This window comes from Lepidochelys kempii, chromosome 28 (genome assembly GCF_965140265.1).
Source record: "Lepidochelys kempii isolate rLepKem1 chromosome 28, rLepKem1.hap2, whole genome shotgun sequence".
NCBI classification, from domain to species: Eukaryota; Metazoa; Chordata; order Testudines; family Cheloniidae; genus Lepidochelys; species Lepidochelys kempii.
In genome coordinates this window covers 1,783,080-1,808,076 of record NC_133283.1, presented here as the reverse complement: position 1 = coordinate 1,808,076, position 24,997 = coordinate 1,783,080, and the positions used below count along the sequence as shown (strand labels likewise).

The 24,997-nt window shown below is 48.7% G+C and overlaps 1 protein-coding gene across 4 annotated transcripts in view; it reads right to left on the bottom strand.

Moving 5' to 3' along the window:
• Window positions 1–6,048: 6,048 nt before the first annotated feature.
• Window positions 6,049–24,997, bottom strand: part of LOC140904219 (uncharacterized) — a 45,041-nt gene continuing 26,092 nt past the window's right edge. Inside the window, exons 1-5 of one of the 4 annotated variants that reach the window (XM_073326639.1) lie at window positions 14,174–14,631; window positions 13,362–13,487; window positions 12,921–13,139; window positions 10,135–10,248; window positions 6,049–9,785 (exon numbers count right to left, since the gene is read on the bottom strand). In XM_073326639.1, coding sequence (XP_073182740.1) covers window positions 8,095–9,777 — 1,683 coding nt within the window. In that variant the 5' untranslated portion in view covers window positions 9,778–9,785; window positions 10,135–10,248; window positions 12,921–13,139; window positions 13,362–13,487; window positions 14,174–14,631 and the 3' untranslated portion in view covers window positions 6,049–8,094. Of the gene's footprint in view, window positions 9,786–10,134; window positions 10,249–12,646; window positions 12,749–12,920; window positions 13,140–13,361; window positions 13,488–14,173; window positions 14,728–24,997 lie in introns of those variants that run through there. The other 3 variants (XM_073326638.1, XM_073326642.1, XM_073326643.1) reach the window with 3 other exon arrangements.

The window sequence follows — 24,997 nt, the reverse complement described above, 5'->3', positions numbered from 1 at the left end:
TATACCTTCAGATCAGCGGCACTGCTCTGGGTACCCGCATAGCCCCACAGTATGCCAACATTTTTATGGCTGACTTAGAACAACGCTTCCTCAGCTCTCGTCCCCTAACGCCCCTACTCTACTTACGCTATATTGATGACATCTTCATCATCTGGACCCATGGAAAAGAAGCCCTTGAGGAATTCCACCATGATTTCAACGATTTCCATCCCACCATCAACCTCAGCCTGGTCCAGTCCACACAAGAGATCCACTTCCTGGACACTACAGTGCTAATAAACAATGGTCAAAGAAACACCACCCTATACCGGAAACCTACTGACCGCTATTCCTACCTACATGCCTCCAGCTTTCATCCCGACCACACCACACGATCCATGGTCTACAGCCAAGCTCTGCAATACAACCGCATTTGCTCCAACCCCTCAGACAGAGACAAACACCTACAAGATCTCTATCAAGCATTCTTACAACTACAATACCCACCTGCGGAAGTGAAGAAACAGATTGATAGAGCCAGAAGAGTTCCCAGAAGTCACCTACTACAGGACAGGCCTAACAAAGAAAATAACAGAACGCCACTAGCCGTCACCTTCAGCCCCCAACTAAAACCCCTCCAACGCATTATTAAGGATCTACAACCTATCCTGAAGGATGACCCAACACTCTCACAAATCTTGGGAGACAGGCCAGTCCTTGCCTACAGACAGCCCCCCAACCTGAAGCAAATACTCACCAACAACCACATACCACACAACAGAACCACTAACCCAGGAACCTATCCTTGCAACAAAGCCCGTTGCCAACTGTGCCCACATGTCTATTCAGGGGACAACATCACAGAGCCTAATAACATCAGCCACACTATCAGAGGCTCGTTCACCTGCACATCCACCAATGTGATATATGCCATCATGTGCCAGCAATGCCCCTCTGCCATGTACATTGGTCAAACTGGACAGTCTCTACGTAAAAGAATAAATGGACACAAATCAGATGTCAAGAATTATAACATTCATAAACCAGTCGGAGAACACTTCAATCTCTCTGGTCACGCAATCACAGACATGAAGGTCGCTATCTTATAACAAAAAAACTTCAAATCCAGACTCCAGCGAGAAACTGCTGAATTGGAATTCATTTGCAAATTGGATACAATTAACTTAGGCTTGACTAGAGACTGGGAGTGGCTTAGTCATTATGCAAGGTAACCTATTTCCCCTTGTTTTTTTCTACCCCCTCCCCCCCCCCCCCGACGTTCTGGTTATACTTGGATTTATGCTGGAAAGGGCCCACCTTGATTATCATGCACATTGTAAGGAGAGTGGTCAGTTTGGATGAGCTATTGCCAGCAGGAGAGTGAGTTTGTGTGTTGCGGTGGGGGGGGTGAGAAAACCTGGATTTGTGCTGGAAATGGCCCACCTTGATTATCATGCACATTGTAGGGAGAGTGGTCACTTTGGATAAGCTATTACCAGCAGGAGAGTGAGTTTTTGTGTGTGTGTTTTTTTGAAAAAAAAAAAAGGGGGGGGGTGAGAAAACCTGTATTTGTGCTGGAAATGGCCCACCTTGATTTTCATACACATTGTAGGGAAAGTGGTCACTTTGGATAAGCTATTACCAGCAGGAGAGTGAGTTTGTGTGTGTGGTTTTTGGAGGGGGGTGGGGGGTGACAAAACCTGGATTTGTGCTGGAAATGGCCCACCTTGATTATCATACACATTTTAAAGAGAGTGGTCACTTTGGATGGGCTATTACCAGCAGGAGAGTGAGTTTGTATGTAGGGGGGGCGGAGGATGAGAAAACCTGGATTTGTGCTGGAAATGGCCCAACTTGATGATCACTTTAGATAAGCTATTACCAGCAGGAGAGTGGGGTGGGAGGAGGTATTGTTTCATGGTCTCTGTGTATATAATGTCTTCTGCAGTTTCCACAGTATGCATCCGATGAAGTGAGCCGTAGCTCACGAAAGCTCATGCTCAAATAAATTGGTTCATCTCTAAGGTGCCACAAGTACTCCTTTTCTTTTTATTAAAAACAAGAAAAGAACCAGAGATCACCCCAGCTCCAGCAAGGGCTCTGGTTTGGGATTTGTCCTTCAAACCCCACCACGGCTTTTTCTATGGTCACAACAGCCTTCGCTCAGCACAAGCCCCCACCCCGTTAATCTGCAAATCTCTCCTTTGTGGGGTTCTGTGATCTGGGAATGGAATCACAGGGTCACCAAAGCACGAACCTGTCCATGGGGGGGTGGAAGGGGCGTCAAACGGCAGATTCTACCCCAGCCTGACTCTGGTTCCCCTAATCCTATGAGGTTTGCCTGCACAGGTTCAAATCCTGCTCACAGCAAAGGGCAAAGCACCAGTCCCATGGAAGGGCAGTGGGGGTTTGTGCTCCTAGGTCACCTTGGTGCTTCTCAGAATCCAACCTCGTGGGCTTCCCGAGAGGATGCTCAATGCCGAAAGATAAGGGGGGGATCCCGGAGAGAAAGAGCCACATCAACACAGACTGAACGGTGAGGAAATGGGGTGGGGGAAGCAGGCAGAGGTTACAGAGAAGTCTCTTTACACACAACAGGGAGCAGGAGGCAAGTGCAGCATGTTTAGGATGATGGTGGTGGAGAGAAAAAAGGCTGGATTCAATGCACGATGAGACCAAAGGAGGGGAAGGGGAGTGGCAGCCCCACACAGGACCACGGCGCTCAGAGACCCCAGTGCTGGGCACCCTGACTGTCCTAGCTACAGAGAACTGGCTAACAGGGAACCTGGGAGGCACTGACCATGAGATGGTCGAGTTCAGGATCCTGACACAGGGAAGAAAGGAGAGCAGCAGAATATGGACCCTGGACTTCAGAAAAGCAGACTTTGACTCCCTCAGGGAACTGATTGGCAGGATCCCCTGGGAGAATAACATGAGGGGGAAAAGAGTCCAGGAGAGCTGGCTGTATTTTAAAGAATCCTTATTGAGGTTACAGGGACAAACCATCCCGATGCGGAGAAAGAATAGTAAATATGGCAGGCGACCAGCTTGGCTTAACAGTGAAATCCTTGCTGATCTTGAACACAAAAAAGAAGCTTACAAGAAGTGGAAGATTGGACAAATGACCGGGGAAGAGTATAAAAATATTGCTTGGGCATGCAGGAGTGAAATCAGGAAGGCCAAATCACACCTGGAGTTGCAGCTAGCAAGAGCTATTAAGAGTAACAAGAAGGGTTTCTTCAGGTATGTTAGCAACAAGAAGAAAATCAAGGAAAGTGTGGGCCCCTTACTGAATGAGGGAGGCAACTTAGTGACAGAGGATGTGGAAAAAAGCTAATGTACTCAATGCTTTTTTTGCCTCTGTCTTCACGAATAAGATCAGCTCCCAGACTGCTGCACTGGGCAGCACAGCATGGGGAGGAGGTGACCAGCCCTCTGTGAAAAAAGAAGTGGTTCGGGACTATTTAGAAAAGCTGGACGAGCACAAGTCCATGGGGCTGGATGCGCTGCATCCGAGAGTGCTAAAGGAGTTGGCGGATGTGATTGCGGAGCCATTGGCTATTACCTTTGAAAACTCATGGCGATCAGGGGAAGTCCCGCATGACTGGAAAAAGGCTAATGTAGTGCCCATCTTTAAAAAAGGGAAGAAGGAGGATCCTGGGAACTACAGGCCAGTCAGCCTCACCTCGGTCCCTGGAAAAATCATGGAGCAGGTCCTCAAGGAATCAATTCTGAAGCACTTAGAGGAGAGGAAAGTGATCAGGAACAATCAGCATGGATTCACCGAGGGCAAGTCATGCCTGACTAATCTAATTGCCTTCTATGACGAGATAACTGGTTCTGTGGATGAGGGGAAAGCGGTGGACGTGTTGTTCCTTGACTTTAGCAAAGCTTTTGACACGGTCTCCCACAGTATTCTTGTCAGCAAGTTAAAGAAGTATGGGCTGGATGAATGCACTATAAGGTGCGTAGAAAGTTGGCTAGATTGTCGGGCTCAATGGGTAGTGATCAATGGCTCCATGTCTAGTTGGCAGCCGGTATCTAGCGGAGTGCCCCAAGGGTCGGTCCTGGGGCCGGTTTTGTTCAATATCTTCATAAATGATCTGGAGGATGGTGTGGATTGCACCCTCAGCAAGTTTGCAGAGGACACTAAACTGGGAGGAGCGGTAGATACGTTGGAGGGTAGGGATAGCATACAGAGGGCCCTAGACAAATTAGAGGATTGGGCCAAAAGAAATCTGATGAGGTTCAACAAGGACAAGTGCAGGGTCCTGCACTTAGGAAGGAAGAATCCCATGCACCCCTAAAAACTAGGAACCGAATGGCTAGACAGCCGTTCTGCAGAAAAGAACCTAGGGGTTACGGTGGACGAGAAGCTGTATATGAGTCAACAGTGTGCCATTGTTGCCAAGAAGGCCAATGGCATTTTGGGATGTATAGGCAGGGGCATTGCCAGCAGATTGAGGGACGTGATCATTCCCCTCTATTCGACATTGGTGAGGCCTCATCTGGAGTACTGTGTCCAGTTTTGGGCCCCACACTACAAGAAGGATGTCGAAAAATTGGAAAGAGTCCAGCGGAGGGCAACAAAAATGATTAGGGGACTGGAATACATGAGTTATAAGGAGAGGCTGAGGGAACTGGGATTGTTTAGTCTGCAGAAGAGAAGAATGAGGGGGGATTTGATAGCTGCTTTCAACTACCTGAAAGGGGTTCCAAAAACGATGGATCTAGACTGTTCTTGTTGGTAGCTGATGACAGAACAAGGAGTAATGGTCTCAAGTTGCAGTGGGGGAGGTTTATGTTGGATATTAGGAAAAACGTTTTCACTAGAAGGGTGGTGAAACACTGGAATGCGTTACCTAGGGAGGTGGTGGAATCTCGTTCCCTAGAAGTTTTTAAGGTCAGGCTTGACAAAGCCCTGGCTGGGATGATTTAGTTGGGGATTAGTCCTGCTTTGAGCAGGGGGTTGGACTAGATGACCTCCTGAGGTCCCTTCCGACCCTGATATTCTATGATTTCTATGATCCCCCTGCCATGCTCCTCTCCTGGCAGAAGGCCCCTTGGAGCAGTAGGAGCTGGATTGGGAGTGGGGGTCCCTGGGAACAGAGGGCAGCTGAAGTCCCTCAGATATCTGGGAACTAGGCACTGCACAATGAAAGGGCTTCACACCCCTCACAGCCGGGACCGAGGGGCAGCAGCAGCTGGTAGGTCTGCGACCAGGATTGGGGAAAAGACGAGCAGATGGGCCAGATCCCTAGCCGATGAAAACTTCTTTTACTCCAATGATGACAACTTCTCTATTTTCCTCATGTCCCATTTAATCAGCTAACTTCCCTTTTTGTCATCTAGGTGGTACTGACTCCCCAGCATCCTCTATCTCACCCCTCACACACAGCAAAGGGTCATGCAGAGAAAAGGGGCCTGGGAGGGGGAAGAAATCTGCTAACTTCTTCCTGGGACTTTTCACTGGATTTTCTTGTCTTTCTCCCTCTTATAAAGACACCCAGCTCGCAGGGAGCAGAGCGTGGCAGGGCTGGAGGCTGCACACTCTGCCTGATCCTCATTCTCCTGAGGACGGGAAAGGGCCTGGGATACCCTGCCAGCTCTGGCAAAGAGTGGGGAAGGGCAGGGCTGCACCACACCACGTCCCCCGGCAGGACAGTAAAGAAGTTGTGGGGAGTAAAGCCCCTGGGGTGTTGGCATCTGGGCCAGGGGCTGCCCCATGGCTAGACTCTGTGGAGAGGCCGGAACTGGTGTCTGGCAGCTGTCCCGCAGCTGGGCTATGGGGAGAGGGGGGACTGGTGTCCGGGGGCTGCCCTGTAGCTGGGCTCTGGGGGGATGGGAGTGCAGGTGTCTGGGCTCTGGGGGCCCCACACAGCCCCCTCCAGCATCCCCCATCTGGAATTCGGTTATTGTAGGGGTTTCTTTAACTCTCTTTCTCCTAGGGGAATCATTTTTGCTGTTGTCTGTATTGTTGACATATTTGTTGACAGGTATTTTGAATAACTGAAACTGGAGTGATTATATTGTGTTACTTTGACAAATAAAATACACAAAATTTTAAAATAGTGTGCAGAATTTTTAATGTTTTGGTGCAGAATTCCTCAAGGAGTAATTAAAGGACAAAAACCATCATTAACAAGGAGTTAAGTGCCTGGTGGAATGTTGTCTGCCTGGAGAAGCTCAACTTCAGCAAAACTCACACGCCTGAAAAATAGGAAACTAAGAGAGAAGGTTGCCCACACAACCTTAACTCTGCCTGCCCTCTTTCAGTTATTCCCCAATGTTCCCCCAAAACACAAACACATCTTCAGTCTGCCAACACCACAATGGCTAAAAGGCACAATCTCTTCCCCTCCATTTACAACCCTTCGAACCAGACCCCCAACATCAGCTGATCCTGACCAGACACAATCCCAGGGCAAGCCAGATGGATGTGCTGGCTGGTCCTGGTCATGACAGTGACAGCAGAGAAATCCACCACCATCCCACCCCTACTTAGAGATACCCTGCCCTTCCACCAACTCCCTACTCCTAAAAGCCTGTGTAGGTGAGCTCATTTTTTACTTGTGATGCTCTGAGCTCCCTAGAATCCAGCGGGAGCTGAGATAGGTTCCCACCCCCTACCCCCACAGCTGCTCTCATGTGAGAGCCAAAGGGTTAATACAGAGGGAGCCGATAAGGCTCCAACTTGGACTGGCTGATCTCCACCCAGATGCTCCATGGTTCTGACCCATGTGACTTATTGAAAGAGATGACTCATTATCGCTTTTATACATTTCATTAAAATGAACAAACAAATAAAATGAAGAACACAGCTCACTAAACGTAAACTATACTTAACACCACTCAACTAGCTCTGTATAAGTCACTTTCAGTTTCATATAAAATTAAATTCCAGAGCAGGTTACATCCGATAACTCAAAAATCAGCAGAGCAGATTCCCCTGTCACTTTCTCCTCTGATCCATTCAAACCTGTTTCACTCAACAGCACTTCATTATTATGGAATTGTTATTGACAAAACAAGAAAATTATCATATCAGGGAAAAACTGCTGACCTTCTCGTCTGCAAACGATCCCAGCTCAGCAGGAAAATTTCCACAAGTTGCTCTGTCAATAGACAGAAACTGAGATTTAAATGGGGAATGATCGCATGGTGTTTGGGATCCATGGAAATTCCCCATCCAGGTCTGGGACATTTTCATCTCCAGCCGTAACAAGTCGGATTTAGGATCAATTTGCTATGAAGTGCAGAGACGCTTTGGGAGGTGGGGGGGGGGGTAGATTATAGGTGGATAAGCTCCATTGTGGCTCAAACAGAACCCAGCGCTGCTGGAGTGAGCGGGCCTAGTGATGGCGATGGGGAAGGAGGGAATCCCGTCGACTCACCCCATTTCCTTCCAGTGTCACAGGGGCCAAAATGATACATTTGTCCCACTCCTGCTCCTCCTCTTTGTTATATTGAAATAGATTTTCAATAAGGAAAATGTTAAAAAGAAAAATACCTACTGCCCAGAACAACCTGGATCAGCGTGAGAACAACTGGGAATGAGACAATCTGTCGCCAAAGGGGGAACTTGGTGACTAACACTCGCTCTGCTAGAGCAGGGCCAGTATAAATGTGCTGCTCAGGGATTGTCCAGAGCAGGAACATTGGTGTCGATTAGGACAGGTCAAAGGGGAAGGTGTGAGCTAACCCCAGCCCCTGGGCTATGTCAGCACTGCACATACAGCAGGGTGTTTACATTAGGATCGCTACCTCCAGCAGGCTGGAAAATCCTAGCAGAGACAAAGCCCAGGTCAATTTTAGATCACCCCTACCTGAGGTCACCCCTATTAACCCCACTTGAGGCTGATGGACACTCCTGGCCGGAGGGGGAGACACTCTCATGACTCACAGGAGAAAGGAGTAGGTAGAAAGGACCATGGGTCACCCCAGAGAAGGGCGACCTGCAAAGAAAAAGTGGGCAACTCACCTGGGGGAGCTGAGAGAACAGGGTGACACAAATTTAGGGCTGTTTTCACCAAAGTCCCTGTGTAGGAATTAACAAATGTCTTTAAAAAAAAAAAATCTTTTCTCTGCCCTACACAAAGTTCTTATGGTGTGTCTCTATCCTGTGAAATCACTGATGTCTATTAAGGTGTGAGCTCCAGGTGAAACTTTTCCCACTTTCACAGCATTCACAGGCTGCTCTCGTGTGTGGATCCTCTGATGATTAACAAGGTCCGATTTAAAAGTGAAGCTTTTCCCACACTCAAAGCATTCATAGGGTCTCTCTCCCGTGTGGATCCCCTGATGTCTAATAAGGGATGAGCTCTCAGTGAAACTTTTCCCGCACTCGGAGCACTCATAGGGTTTCTCTCCTGTGTGGATCCTCCGATGTTTAATAAGGCCTGAGCTCTGAGTGAACTTTTTCCCACACTCGCAGCATGTATAGGGGCGCTCTCCTGTGTGGATTCTCTGGTGATTAATAAGGCCTGAGCGCTGAGTGAACTTTTTCCCGCACTCGCAGCACTCATAGGGTCTCTCTCCTGTGTGGTCTGCCTCACGTTTAAGAACGTTTGATTTCTCACTGAACTGTTTCCCCCACTCACAGCATTGATAGGGGCGCTCTCCCGGGTGGATTCTCTGGTGATTAATAAGGCTTGAGAGCTGAGTGAACTTTTTCCCGCACTCACGGCATTCATAGGGACTCTGTTCTGTGTGGCCTCTCTGATGTGCCCTAAGGTTTGATTTCTGACTGAACTGTTTCCCGCACTCGCGGCATTCATAGGGGCGCTCTCCCGTGTGGACCCTCTGATGTTTATTAACGTCTGATTTGAAAGCAAAGCTTTTCCCACACTCACAGCATTTATACGGTCTCTCTCCTGTGTGGATCCTCTGATGTCTTATGAGGGATGAGCTCCGAGTGAAGCTTTTCCCGCACTCACTACACTCATAGGGTCTCTCATCTGTGTGGCTTGCCTGATGTTTAGTAAGGCTTGATTTCTCACTGAACTGTTTCCTGCACTGACAACATTCATAGGGTCTCCCTCCTGTGTGACTCTTCTGATGTTTCATAAATTTTGATTTCTCAATGAATTGTTTCCCGCACTCAGAGCATTCATAGGGGCGCTCTCCTGTGTGGATCTTCTCATGCTTAAACAGGGCTGAGCTCTGAGCGAATGTTTGCCCACACTCACAGCATGTATAGGGGCGCTCTCCTGTGTGCATTCGCTGGTGATTAATAAGGACTGAGCTCTGAGTGAACTTTTTTCCGCACTCACAGCACTCATACGGTCTGTCTCCTGTATGGATTCTCTGATGTCTAGTAAGGGTTGAACTCCGAGTGAAGCTTTTCCCGCACTCACAGCATTCATAGGGTTTCTCTCTTGTGTGGCTTGTCTGATGAGTAATAAGGTTTGATTTCTCACTGAACTGTTTCCCGCACTCACAGCATTTGTAGGGGTGCTCCCCTGTGTGGATCCGCTGATGTCTAACGAGGGTGGAGTTCAGAGTGAAGTGTTTCCCACACTCAGTGCATGTGTTTTTTCTCTCTCCTGTAGGTATTCCCTGCTGGGCTGTGATTTCCTTGGAGTCTTGGTGAGTCCCCTGACAATTAATGGATTTACCCACTTTCTCCCTGGGCTGGTTTCCCTGCGGCTTCTGTGGCCTGTGCTGGTTCTCACAGGCTTTCCCCTTCACACAACACCTGGACACATTCCCTTTCGATCCTTGCGATAATCCCCCGCGCGCTTCCACTTGCTCAGCATCTTCCTGCTCAGGATTCTGCTCCTCGTTCTCATTCACCATCCCAGCACCTGTCAGGACAGAGAGAGAAACCTCAGAAACAGGGGTGGAAAAGAAGGAAACAAACTGAAATTAGAACTTGAGAGACAGGGAAAAAAAACCTGGTAGTGAATTCTCCTAAACTTTTCTCCACAGCGGTGAGAAGAGAGGATGTGGAGGCAGAATTGTATCCGTCAGGGAGGGAGCTGCTGCCGGGTGTCAATCAGGATGGGTAGGAAGCTGTGAGCGATAGCTGCCCATAGGGTGCAAGGCCTCCTGGGGATACTCCTGAACTCCGAGAGCTCCCAAGGCCTTTTTAGGGAGTCCCAGCTCCCTCCTTCAGCCACAGAGTGTATTTGAATTGGTTTAATGATCCCTCACCTGCACAAGCGCCGCTCAGGATCTCTCCTTCCTCAGAGCCCTGGAGATCCAGGCCCCACGGCTCCTCCCCTCGTTCCAGCTGGGAGATCACATCTGGTTTGGGAACAGGAAATCCTGCTCAGGGGATAGAAAACAAAGGAGATCAGGGGAGTTCATGGGACATTTCTTACAAAGAAGCAGCTATTGGTTTTAAACCAGTCTATTGTAAAGCAGTAAAATGCTTGGGGCAGCTTCCCAGGTGCTCCAAGGGGCAGGACAGAGGCATTTAACTATCCCCATCTCTGCTGGGAACACACACAGACAGACACTCCCGTGACATTGATCCAGAATGTCAACTAGCAGACTAAATTAATCAATAGCAACTAGCAGACTAAATTACCCAAACTTTAAAGTCACATTAGAAAAATATGTATTTAGGGCTATTCCTTATAAATAGCTAACGTAGCCATGTCCCATAGATGAGAGCTCTGAAATGCAAACCGGTTTTGTGAGAGAATTAGGGGTAATACTAATTCTGTGTGTTCGCTTATAACTTGTTAGATGTTAACCATGTAAACAGACGGTTCCTGTCTGTCACTACACGTACTGAATCATAGCTCAAAAGGCAATATTAACATTTATATGAAACTTGGGTGTAATAATGTCTTTGTCTATATTTCTCTTTGAAGTTTGTAGTAAACTGTCTATGACAGTGGTGGGCAACCTGTGACCTATCACGGTAAACGGCTGGCGGGCTGCCAAACAGTTTGTTTACATTTGCACAACAGCTCCCAGTGGCTGCGGTTCACCGTTTCCAGCCAATGGGAGCTGCGGGCCGCCGCTTCCCACAGCTCCCATTGGCCAGGAACAGTGAACCGTGGAAACTGGGAGCTGTGGACGGCTGTAGAAATGTAAACAAACTGTCTGGTGGTCTGCCAGCAGTTTACCCTGACCAGTTACCCACAGGCTGCCCACCACTGGTCTATGAACTGCTCAATGGAGAATTACCTTGGGCTGATGAATACAACTAGTTACCTGTGTATGCATAGGAAATAGGGGGGGTTATTTCAAAGCCACAATGCTGCACCAAAAGAATGTGGGCTGTCAAGAGGCTGCACGAGAGCTATAAAAAGAACTCCTGGGCCCTGATCCTGTTATCTCAGATCTGCTTAAGCTTTGCCAGGGGAAGTTTGAGTTGCAAGGTTGAGGTCCTCAGCTCCAGTCTGGGTCACTCCGATATTGGGCACTGGACTGTGACCAATGCAACTAATTCTGGAAGAACTATTTACACCTTTGAAACTCATCATCTCTACTATGAAACTGACCTAAGAACTCGACTCATATCTGCATGGATAATGGTCTTTTAACCAAAGTACCGGGTGTGTAGACATTACTACAGCAATGGAAAGGGTTCCCCATTGCCATAGGTCATCCACCGACCCAAGTGGCAGTAGCTAGGTTGATGGACGCATTATTTTCTGTTTAAAGATCAATTATTCTAACTACACTAAAAGGCATGTGTTTATTCGAATTGTCTTGATATTTTCTGGGGTTTATGGGCATTCAGGGAAGGTTATTGATCCAAATATGGGGTTATTTGATCACAAGGTTCCTGAGATACAGCCCTGCCACCAGAGGCAGCTTTTACAAAATCATCTTGCTCTTTTAACATTTCACTGCACACAGCTGGGGCTGAAACCACGATTCCCCTCGTTCCCTCACAGATCTCGGTCACTTGGCATTTATCTCAGTTAGTACGTAGCCCCCACTGCCTCTTTGGGAAACCAGGACTGAAAAAGTCAATACCTGTAGGAATTGGAATTTCAGAGCAGCACAAGCCAAACTGGTGAATCACGGACATTGAAATGCAGACAGGCTGCAAGACTAAGTCCCTGTTAACTGCTAGAGGGTTTCCCGCAATCTGCTGTCACAGTAAAGGGTTGGCTCAAGGAGATGTGCTGTGGCCACTGAACCTGAACCACACCTGAGCCTTACCTCTGGTAGCTTTCACATAATATGTGTTGTGCATTTTTCTTACAGTCTGCTGAAATTCCCCTTGGAAGCTTTGCCCTCTGATTCCAACAAGTTTGGGTCAAGAGTAGTATTTTAAAGTGCCCTAATATCCACATGCAGAGTTTTGCTAGGTCTGCACTTAAAAGTTTTTCCAGCGTAGCTCTGTCAGTTTGGGGTGTGAAAAATCACACCGCTAACCAACACAGCTTGGAGAGCAAAAGCTTTAGGGAACACACAGTTACAGTGGCAAAAAAAGCCCAAACCACTACTGAATAAAATCAAAGTAATTAAATGCCCATAAACTACATTAATGCAGAGTTACAGTGGCCCAGTGCTTCCTCCTGCCCTCCCAGCATGTGGATGGGAGCTAAAGTTAAACCTCTGAAAACTAGGAAATGAAGAGTTAAAGTACATGTCCTAACTGCAACACAACCTTAACTCTGCCCCTTCTCTATCCCTGGAGTTGGCATTCGCCACTGGGAATGGTTCAGGAAGGCTGGTGCAAAGGTTTACAAATTACCAGGGAAGTGACAGCTTCAACATCTCAGGAAGTCTTTGAGTCAAGACTAGATGCCTTTCTGGAAGATGCTTTAATCCAACACAAGGCATTCAGCTAAACTTGGCAGCAAATGGATGAAATTTTCTTGCCTGTGTTATAGAAGAGGTCAGACTAGATAACCTAATCGTCACATCTGGCCATAAAAACCCATAAATCTACAATAGATACAAGGAAGGACTAAGAGAACATGCCACTGTTTGTGTTGTGTTGCACAGACGGGAATACCGGCATTTACCTGCATGCCCTCCAGCTGTGTGCACTCCGTCATCTCTAGCTAGAATTTGTTGCTGGAGGGATTACTGGGAGCAGCTTGGCAGAGCTGTGACTGGGATATGAAGGGGGGTGCGTGTGAAACTTGGGGCACCAAGTCTGCCTCATTTCCATGCTGAGTGTTGTAGGTTGTGTCAGTGAAGGTGCACAAGGATCTGTTCTTGTCACATAGACGGTCAGCAGCCTGGTGGTGTATGTGTAAAGAGAAGTTGTTAGACTTTGTGCTGTACTGCTCCTGTTCCCAAAGTGTTGTGTAGCAGGGGAGGGCAGAGGGTGTCACTCTATGTGTCACTGGCATGCTGGGGTGATGCTGAAACAGGACAGAGTAGAGGTTGCATTCTGGGGCTGGTGTGAACCTTAACTCTGCATTTCCCCTTCCAAGAACCGAGGGGACAGGAATCCTTACCCAGCGAGGTCACACTCTCATAGTTCTCCTGCATGACGTCTCTGCAGAGGGCTCTCTGAGCGGGGTCAGCAGAGCCCACTCTTCCCTGGTGAAATACACAGCCACCTCCTCGAAGGTCACCGGTCCCTGAAAGAGCAAGAGTCCAAAACTCAGGACCTGCTGCCCCACTCACAACCCCACTATTCGTGGGGGAGAGGAGCCAATCAAATTGGAGCTCCGGGAGGCTCCCTGTCAAAAGAGTTTCAACCCCCCACAAGGCTCCGAGCATCCAGGAAACACCAGGGTGAGGGGACGAAGAGAGAGCTCCTCCTCTCTCCCAGCAGATCCATCACACAGACTAACCAGAGACATGCAGGAGATGGGGCCCCGAGCAGGGTCTAGGCAGAGCTGCCTGGTAGGAAGAGAATGGAGCGTCAATCATTTTAAGAGAAATAGGGGAAGGATCTCCTTGGAATTGATGAGCCACATGGGATAATGAGAGAGAAAAGGGGAAGAACTAGAGAGAATTTGGAGCAGTGTGAGAGAGCGAAGAGGCACAAATAGGGAAAGGGTGCAATGAACTCCCCCCCCCCTCCCCCACTTCTCCTCCTCGGATTTCCTGCACAGAGACAGTTCAAAGGCCCCGACCGACCGACCTCCCCCGCCCTGCACCTCCGGTTTTTCCCCTTCCCCACACCCCAGGGGAACCCCGCCAGGCCCCAGTCTCTCTCCCCCCCCCAATCCCAGCCGTGCCGGGGCCGACCCCCGGGGGCTGCAGCGTCTGGGGCTCCCCGGGGCAGAGAGTCACGCTTCCCCCGGGGGCTCTCGGGCACCTGGAGTCTCTGGCTCCGGAGCGGACGGGGGCAGAGCCCGGGGCTGGCTCCCCGCGGGGAACGGACCTGCCCCGGGCCCGATCTCCGGGCTTTGTTCTCCTGCTTCCTCCAGCCCGCCCCGCTCCCGGCTGCTCCTGCCCCTTCCTGTGGGTCCTGCAGACGCCGGGCCCCGGCGTGCCTGTGAGTCGCGGAGCCGCTGCAGGGGCTGAGCCCGGGGCCGGGCCGGGCCGGGCCGGGGGAGGCGGCGGCGGGTCGGTGCAGGCGGGACCGTGCTGCGGGGGGGTCGGTGCGACCGTCGCCTTTTTTCGGGCTGCGGGGGGGCGGGGCTCCTCCCTCCCCGCGAGCTTTGGGCGAGCCTGCGGGGGGCGGGTCGGCTGCTCCAAGCGCCCCAGCCGGCCCCCGCGGGGCTTGTGCGGCTCTGAGCCTCCGGCCCTGGCGCCAGACCGCGGGCGGCTGGTCCCGGGGGCTGCGAAGGGCGCCCCAGCCCCGCGGGGCCAGGGGGAGGCTCAGCCCGCGGGGGGCGCTGCAGCGGGGCCCTAGTGCGCAGAGCCCCCGCTCCTTGCAAGCCTGGGGGGCGTAGTGTGAAAATCTCTGCTTTCGCAAAAGGAAAAGGGGAAACTTTCGTGAGCTCATGCTCAAATAAATGGGTTAGTCTCTAAGGTGCCACAAATCCTCCTTTCCTTTTTGTGAATACAGACTCACAGGGCTGTTATCTGGCATCTCTGTTTTGGCTACTTAGGGGGCAGGGCGCATGCTCAGTAACATCTGCGGAAGCCGCTGCCCTTCTGCCTCTGCCCTTCCGTGGCCCCCGGTTCTGCCGGCTGCCCTTCACCGGGCTCAGAAAGGGGCCAGGGGGCAGATCGGAGCGGGGGGGGGGGGTGTCAAGCAGCTGGAGGCAGGGTTAGGAGGGGGCTGAGGGCAAAATCGTGGGGGGAGGAACCGGGCGTGAGGCCTGCCTGAGGGTGAGGGGGGCAAAAGCCCGGCACAGGCAGAGGGGGGCCAGTTACACTCCAGTGCGACACCAGTGTTTGCAATGGGGGGGGGCAGAGGGGCTTCTTTATTTCCCCTCCCCCAGACAGCACCTCCCAGCATGGGCTTCCCGGGGCTGGTGCTTCAAGGCCCAGGCGGGGCACGGCCCAGTCGCGGCAGCGTCTCCCTGGCTGGTGTAGGGAACTGAGGTGGTGCAGTGAAATGTTTGACCTACACCCACTCACCCCACCTGACTCATCAGTAACTGCTCCTGTTAGCACATTAAGACAGAGAGCAGTTTTTCACACTACGGGGGACTGAGCCATCTCTTTGCAGCCAGGAATTTCCAGGGGGAGAAGTGTGTGTTTGGGAGGGGAGGTAATTGCATCCTTTCCCTGTTTGTGTCACTTGCCTCTCAAATACTGGTAAAAATTCTCTCTGCTTCTTCCCCTTTTCTCTCTCGTTATCACATATAGCTATAAATTCCCCCATTTCTCCTAAAATTATTGACTTCCCCTTCTCTTCCTACCAGGCAGCTCTCCCTAGACCCTGCTAAGGGCTCCATCTCCTGCATCAGTCTGTGGCGAGTAGGTGTGTGATGGATCTGCTGGGAGAGACGAGGAGCTCTCTCTTCGTCCCCTCACCCTGGTGTTTCCTGGATGCTCGGAGCCTTGTGGGGGGTTGAAACTCTTTTGACAGCGAGCCTCCCAGAGCTCCAATTTGATTGGCTCCTCTCCCCCCCGAATAGTGGGGTTGTGTGTGGAGCAGCAGGTCCTGAGTTTTGGACTCTTGCTCTTTCAGGGACCGGTGACCTTCAAGGAGGTGGCGGTGTATTTCACAGGGGAAGAGGGGGCTCTGCTGGACCCCGCTCAGAGAGCCCTTTGCAGAGACATCATGCAGGAGAACTATGAGAATGTGACCTCACTGGGTAAGGATTCCTGTCCCCTCAGTTCTTGGAAGGGGAAATGCAGAGTTAAGGTTCACACCAGCCCCAGAATGCAACCTCTACTCTGTCCTGTTTCAGCATCACCCCAGCATGCTAGTGACACACACAATGACACCCTCTGCCCTCCCCTGCTACACAACACTTTGGGAACAGGAGCAGTACAGCACAAAGTCTAACAACTTCTCTTTACACATACGCCACCAGCCTGCTGACCGTCTATGTGACAAGAACAGATCCTTGTGCACCTTCACTGACACAACCTACAACACTCAGCATAAAGAAAAGGAGGACTTGTGGCACCTTAGAGACTAACCAATTTATTTGAGCATGAGCTTTCGTGAGCTACAGCTCACTTCATCGGATGCATACCGAAGTACTCCTTTTCTTTTTGCGAATACAGACTAACACGGCTGTTACTCTGAAACACTCAGCATGGAAATGAGACAGACTTGGTGCCCCAAGTTTCACACGCACCCCCCCTTCATATCCCAGTCACAGCTCTGCCAAGCTGCTCCCAGTAATCCCTCCAGCAACAAATTCTAGCTAGAGATGACGGAGTGCACACAGCTGGAGGGCATGCAGGTAAATGCCGGTATTCCCGTCTGTGCAACACAACACAAACAGTGGCATGTTCTCTTAGTCCTTCCTTGTATCTATTGTAGATTCATAGGTTTTTTATGGCCAGATGTGATGATTAGGTCATCTAGTCTGACCTCTTCTATAACACAGGCAAGAAAATTTCATCCATTTGCTGCCAAGTTGAGCTGAATGCCTTGTGTTGGATTAAAGCATCTTCCAGAAAGGCATCTAGTCTTGACTCAAAGACTTCCTGAGATGTTGAAGCTGCCACTTCCCTGGTAATTTGTAAACCTTCCTTACTGAACTGTTTCCAGTGGTGAGTGCCAACTCCAGAGATAGGGAAAGGGCAGAGTTAAGGTTGTTTTGCAGTTAGGACATGTACTTTAACTCTTCATTTCCTAGTTTTCAGAGGTTTAACTTTAGCTCCCATCCACATGCTGGGAGGGCAGGAGGAAGCAGTGGGCCTCCTTAACTCCACATTAATGTAGTTTATGGGCACTTAATTACCTTGATTTTATTTACTGGATTTTTTTGCCACTATGACTATGTGTAATGTAGAGCTTTTCCTGGCATAGCTATGTAGGGCTCAATCTCAAATTCATGGGTGCAATTTAGGTTCAATGGCCACAGCACATCCCCTTGAACCAACCTTTTACTGACAGCAGATTGGGGAAACCCTCTTGCAGTTAACAGGGACTTAGTCTTGCAGCCCATCTGTAATGTCAGTGACTCACCAGTTTGGCTTGTGCTGCTCTGAAATTCCAAATCCTACAGGTATTGACTTTTTCAGTCCTGGTTTCCCAAAGAGGCAGTGGGTGAATGAACAGAGATAAATGCCAAATGACCGAGATCCGTCAGGGAACAAAGAGAACCATAGTTTCAGCCCCAGCTGTGTGAAATAAAATGTTAAAAGAACAAGATATTATACAGTAGAAAATCAGCCCTTATAAATCCTGAAACAGGAACCCAAGGAGGCAGCTGTCCATTTAGTTATTAATCCCAGTCACAGAACTTCACCCAGGCCATGCGATCCACACTCAGCCGCTTGAATATTTCAATTCTAACACCAATTTATTGCTCACATTTAAGCCACAACTTCAGAGCTTCCGTCTTAGACCTCACCAGTGTGTAGCTTCTGCTGGTGGCTTCTACAGATAAAACCTTAATACAGACACAGCCATTAATGTACAGAATTTTAACGTATGTATCCAGCAGCTCAGGTTCTTTGACCACTTTCACAGAACAAGGAGCTCAGTCATTTTGTAGGGCAGCATTTTAGTGTTATTTAGATTTGAGACTTATTCTTTTTAGCTCCTTCCTTCTGTGGATGTGACAGGTTTCATACACCCATGCACGCACTGAGCCCCACTGTACCACTGGGGTAGAATAGAAAGAGTGGGATGGCTCCCACTTGATAAAAACAAAGTGTGACTTGCACTCCATATGTTTTATGGCAATATGCTAATGAGCGTATATATAATGTCACTGGAATATGCTTCATGCAAAAGGTCTCTTGTAAGGTACCATTACAAAGCTCATAATCTATTGAGTGTGGTCATCCCATTTGTACATATGTTATTTCTAGGTCTGGACTCAGGAGAATAAGACATAAACGTGTATCACTGATGTAAACATATTAAGTGGAAGCCATTCAGGGTGCTTCAGAATCAATCACCTGCACCTGGCTCTGTTTACTTGCAAACCTTCCTGGGGTAGATGCTGGGCAGCCTTGGAAGAATGGAGGCTGGGGTCTCACAGGACGTGTGACCATGTCACATGATACTGGAATCCATCTTAAACCTGGTGCTTTTCCATTTAGAAGGAGGGGTGGGAACCCAGAGAGAGACAAAGGAGTCATGCCTTGGGCCAAAGCTAGAACAGAACAAAGGAACAGAACAAAGGAGGCTGCCAGTCATGAGAAATCCCCTAGTTACCACCTGAGCTGGAACAACCAAGGATTGTACTGGGGAAGAATTGGGCCCAGACTAGGAAGAGGTCTAGTCTGTGAAAGAAGCTTATTGGAACGTCTCTAAGGGTGAGATTTACCTGTATTCAGTTTCTTAATGTGTTAGGCTTAGACTTGCGTGTTTTGTTTTATTTTGCTTGGTATCTTACTTTGTTCTTTCTGTTATTACTTGGAACCAATTAAATCCTACTTTTTATAGGATAAAATCACAATTAACCCAGAGTAAGTGATTAATACCTGGGGGAGCAAACACCTGTGCATATCTCTCTATCAGTGTTATAGAGGGCGGACAATTTATGAGTTTACCCTGTATGAGCTTTATACAGAGTAAAACAGATTTATTTGGGGTTTGGATCCCATTGGGAGTTGGGTGCTGAAGACGGGAGCACTTGCTGAGCTGTTTTCACTTAAGTCTGCAGCTTTGGGGGTGTGGTTCAGGTCTGTTTTGTAGCAGGCTAGCTTGTCTGGCTCAACAAGGCAGGGTTCTGGAGGCCCAAACTGGCAGAGAAAATGGGCTTAGAGGTAAATTCAGCACGTCAGGTGACAGTCCCAAGGGGGTCTCTGTGACCGAACCCGTCACACAAAGTCTGAAAAACTGAAAGAGTAACAATCAGATATTGAAACTGACAAGTGATTCCAACTCTGCAGCTCTTTCAACTCCCCTGGAGTAGGAGCTCGAGCTGCAGTCAAGGAACCAGGCGATGGGGTCGCCGGCTCAGTACTCCACATTCGCAAGCTGTGTCAGGTACGAGGAGACAAGTCAAGGCTGGCACAGCCTGGTGTTGATGTTACAACTTCCTTCCCCAGAGGGGATCAGTCTGGGAGTCCTGGAATGTCCGTCTTTCTTAGGCAGGTGCTGGTGCAAAAAAGCTTCCACATTTACCTTGGTCTTTATGGTTGAGGATTCCAGCTCACCCCACATTACGGTCACTCCGCTGAAGTCTCCAGGCATGTGAGGAGTGAAAGACGCCTTGGTTACAGACACTGTGGCCTGATCCATGAGGCAGACTTTGGGCTATTGTCAGTTTGGAAGAGTCCGAATTAACCCAGCAGTTTTCTTAAAATATCGGTTGCTCCGAACCACAGGCACTGTGGAGGTTTGAACCCCAAAGCTCTCCAAAGTGAAAATACCAAGGACAGTTTTGGGGAGGTTTCCATAGCCCGGCTTGAGGGTTAAAAGTCTGAGCTGTGACAATGGGCTTTGTTAAAGAAGGAAAAGGGGTCCCAGCTCCCATAAAAATTACAGGTGAAGCAAAAAATAACAGAAAAACTACCTATTTGCTCATGCGTCCATTGCCACTTGTATTGGTGGGTTTGTTTGTTTTTTATTGTAAAGCATTTAGGCTGCTTTTGTAGATACGTGTTAATGATCTGTCCTCTTCCTAGAGTTCTGAGGAAGTTCTGAGTATTTTTAAAGAGTGCAGACTGCATTTTAGGTTGCAATGAGGTCTTCGTAAGTGCAGGATCAGGCTTGAAACTGCTGTCCAGTCCACACAGTGAACAAATTGAAAAAACACTTTGATCTTTCTGTTGTAGTGATCTGATGGGTAAATTACAGCAATCCAAGGTTAAAAGAAATAGATCTGTGATTTTATTTTGATTGGTATTGCTTTAAGAAGCTGCTTTCATGCTATTTCCGCTCTCTTAGGGCTTGGCTACACTTGCAGATGTAGAGCGCTGGGAGTTAAACCTGCTTTCAGAGACTGCAGCAGGGAAAACACTGCCCTGTGTTTACACTGTCAGCTGGAAGCGCACTGGCGTGGCCACATCAGCAGCTCTTGCAACGCCACAAAGAGCAGTGCGTTGTGGTAGCTATTCCAGTGTGCAAATGGCTGCAACATGCTTTTCAAATGGGGCGGCGGGTGGAGTGTGACAGGGAGTGTGTGTGTGTATGTGGTGGGAGAGAGAGTGGGTTTCGGGCGGGGTGAGTGTATCAGCATGCTGTCTTGTAAGTTCAGACAGCAGCAGACCCCCCTCCCCCCCACATCACACACACTCACAACAGCAGCATTCCACAGTAATGGTTGCTTTGTCCCAGAGCAGATAAGCAGCCAGCTGTCAGAAGTGGAGCATAGCCGCATTCCTGTAGCCGATTTCAAAACAGTGACAAAAGTGGCCACTTGGGGGATTATGGGACGTTTTATGAGGCCAATCACCGCGCAGTAATGCAACACCTCGATCACACTGATGCCTGGGCGTTTCAGCCGGGGCACAGCAAGTGTTATGCTTCTCGTGAAGGTGGATTACCAGGGCTCCCATGCATAGACGTTTGCAGGATTGGGGCTTTAGTGAATGAATACTGGCGCAAAAGCATGTGGCTAGACCTAGCTCATGACATTGGCACGGTTACATTTCAGACAAAGTTTACATGGGTGTTAATGGCTTAAGGTTAGAAAGACAAGGATTCTTTCAACAACATAATTTTTTTGGAGTGTTGTAGGTATCTGAAAACTGAGATCTTAATGATTTTTTTAAAATATCCTATGTTACTAATTAATACATAATAAATTGTTAAAACTGGAAGAACTTTACCATGGATTCTGTTTGGCCTTTCAATTAGAGTTGGATTTCAGAGAAGTGATTCCCATTAAGTTTTAGAATTTGTCTGGGGAGAGGTATTAGCAAAGATCTGGCCTTAATGCTTTCCATCTGGTATAGTTCTGGCATGTCAGAGTACTCCCATTGACTCAGAAGTAGGAATAGGTGTTTTGTAGGATGAAGACCTTACTTGCAAGCTCTCTGAAGCAGGGATCTGTCTGTAAACTCCGAAGCCATGTGTCAGTCTGCTCCAGGGCTTCTGCTCTGAGTTTTTGAGTTGGTGACACACACACACACACACAATGTGAAAACAGGAGAACTTTGCCTGTTTCTGCAGGGCTCTGTTGCACTTGCACAGGTCCTGGACACTCATTTAAAATACCCATCACCAGCCAGTTGCTGTTTTACTTCCCTTTGTATTCTCAGTGTTGTCACTTGTTTGTTCGGGGTTTTGTTTGCTGTGTGTTGCTTTATTACTTCTTTTTCCTGTTCTACGTGTGTGAAATATTCATCAAGTTAAGAATTGACATCCCATAGAAATGGTATAAGCGTGAGTGAATACCTTCTACTCTCCTTTCCACTATGAGAGCATGACTGTTTCTAGTTGACTCATAGATTTGTTTAGCATCTTAAAGCTGGGCTGTGTGCGCAGATAATATGCATGCAAGAGGGATAGTTTGGGGAACTGCGAAAGTCGGTAGCATGCTAGTGTTTTGGCAGATGCTTCATTTTTTGAGAGCAGCTTTCCCTGAAGATTTAGTGATCAGGCTGTATGGTAGGAGGAGGTTATTAAATTGGGTCTCCGGTGCATACTTTTTATGCTTTTACTAAGTGGCCATGGCTTTGTTTTATTTCTATAGCTGTTTTCAGTAGGCCACATTTGGGTGTGTTTACTAGCTTGAGTTGTTAGAAAGGATGATAAAATACATGTACTCCAAGGGCAGTGTCCATTTTCTTTTTATTTGATTTCATATTAAATACACATCTTAAGCAGTGCACCTTGATAATTATCCCTTGTTTAATATTCTCTCTTCTTCCTCCATACCTAGGAACTGTTTAAGAATATATATTCTATCTAGGGTTTTGTTTGAACTGGTAGCGCGCACCCACACATTACCTCAATGCTGGTGGAGCGCATAACAAAATTCAACCCGCACGTGGATGGAAAATATTCGAGGGAACATTGGTTAGTGGTGTGATTTTTCACACCCGTAGCTGACACAGCTACGCTGTTAAAAGTTTTAAGTACAGACCGAGCAAAGGTCTGCATGTGGATTTCAGAGCACTTTAAACTATTACTTTTAACCCAAACATTTTGGAATCGGAGGGCAAAACTTTCAAGAGGAACTTCTACAAAATGCAAGAAAAATGCACAATGCATATTGTCTGAAAGCTACCAGAAGTAGGGTTCAATCTCAAATTCATGGGTGTAGTTTAGGTTCAATGTCCACAGCACATCCCCTTGAGCCAACGCTTTACTGTGACAGCAGATTGGGGAAACTCTCTAGCAGTTAACAGGGACTTAGTCTTGCAGCCTGTCTGCATTTCAATGTCCGTGACTCACCAGTTTGGCTTGTGCTGCTCTGAAACTCCAACTCCTGCAGGTATTGACGTTTTCAGTCCTGGTTTCCCAAAGAGGCAGTGGGGGCTATGTACTAATAATGCCAAGTGACCGAGATCCATAAGGGAACAAGGAGAACCGTAGTTTCAGCCCCAGCTGTGAGCAGTGAAATGTTAAAAGAGCAAGATGACTTTGTAAAAAGCTGCCTCTGGTGGCAAGGCTGTATCTCAGGAACCTCATGATCAAACAGATCCATATTTGGACAAATAACCCTTCCCTGAATGCCCGTAAACCCCAGAAAATATCAAGACAATTTGAATAAACACATGCCTTTTAGTTTAGTTAGAATAATTGATCTTTAAACAGAAAATAATGCTTCCATCAACCTTCCTACTGCCCCTTGGGTGGTGGATGACCTATGGGAATGGGAGAACCCTTTCCATTGCTGTAGTAATGTCTACACGCCCGGTCCATCCTATCCCTTACTGCGCTGAAACCCGCCAGTCCATGCTCACCGGTCTGGACCTTCCTACAACTCTCACTGTGTCTGGGTGACTCTCTGTGGTTAATGACCAGGTGACTTCCCCTTTGGCCGGAGCCTTTACTTTCTGGGGCATGGGGTTACTGTCTCTGTTTTGGGAGCCCCTCTGATGAGGAGTCGTGACCGGGGTCCCAGGGGTGGGGTCAGCGGAACAGGGCCATTTGCAGACCTCTGCCCCTTGAGCTAGTGGCATAATTGAGAGCAGTTGGCTGTTCTCCTGCACGTGGGCCAGCCACTAGAGATCGAGGATGCTCGGGAGTGAATACCACTGTGATGCTCTGTACCTACACACCCATGTTCATCGTCATAAAATGATTGTGTGGTATTGTGACGAAGTGGGACTGTTCTTAATGTCCCCTCTGAATACTGTAGGGGTGCCTCAGTTTCCCGAATGCATTTCTTAAGTCTCTAGGTGGTGGGATAAGGGGGTGTGATTGTTGCAAAGGGCCAGTGTACATAAATGGCCGACACTCTGTCTCCTGGCAACTGATGGCCTGGGCCCTTCCCCCCTGCAAGGTGAGAGCTAAAGGGTTGGAGAACAAAGGACTCAGGTGCCCTCCTGGCCCGGGAAAGGGACAAAGCCCAGAGGAGAAGGGGCTGGAGGGGGAGTCAGTTGGGGGCTGGGACGAGGAGTGAAGTGCAGAGGTGGTTGTCTAACTCACTGCCCCCCAAAGTGGACCCAGCTGAGGGGTCCTGTTCTCTGCACCTACAAGCTCTGTGTTAGACCATGTTCCTGTCGTCTAATAAACCTCTGTTTTACTGGCTGGCTGAGAGTCACGTCTGACTGCGAAGTTCGGGGCAGGACCCTCTGGCTTCCCCAGGACCCCGCCTGAGCAGCCTCGCTGTGGGAAGCGCACGGAGGGGCAGAGGATGCTGAATGCTTAGAGGTCAGACCCAGGAAGGTGGAAGCCATGTGAGCTGTTTGCCCTGGAGACAGTCTGCTCCCAGAGAGGACACTTCCCCAGAGTCCTGCCGGGCTTCGTAGGGAGCAGCTCCAGAGCTTCGCCCGGCGACTCCATGACAGGTATCCAATGCAAAGTTTGTCATGTTGGGTGTCTTTGGAAGGCTTATGATGCACTGAGCATGGTTGTGATAATGATGTTATAGTCATTGTTACAGTAATGTTATAGGTAATAATTTCATGTGTATGGGACTGCAATGAGGTAATGCTCACCTGACTAAAATGGGGGGGCAAAGCGAAGAGGGAGGAAAGCACATGCTAAAAGAGAGAGACGTTTGCCATGCCACGTCCTCTCTCTTCCACCTTCATCTACAGACACCTCCACCACCATGCGACTGAAGCTCTGATCACAGGGGAGAGCCTGGCTGAAGGGCAACCAGCCAGCCCGTGGTGAGAAGCTTCTAAGTTTTTAAGGGCACTGAAAGTGCTAAGGTCGGCTTAGAAAGCTCTTTGCTTTCATTTCATTTTACCAAATCTGACTTGTTATGCTTTGACTTATAAACACTTAAATCTACCTTTATAGTTAATAAATTTGTTTGTTCTACCGGAAGCAGTGCGTTTGGTTTGAAGCACGTTCTCCCAAGGGGGGACTCTGACAAGCCTGGTACGTATCAATTTCTTTGTTAAATTGACTAACTCATAGAATCAAAGAATATCAGGGTTGGAAGGGACCTCAGGAGGTCACCTAGTCCAACCCCCTGCTCAAAGCAGGACCGATCCCCGACTAAATCATCCCAGCCAGGGCTTTGTCAAGCCTGACCTT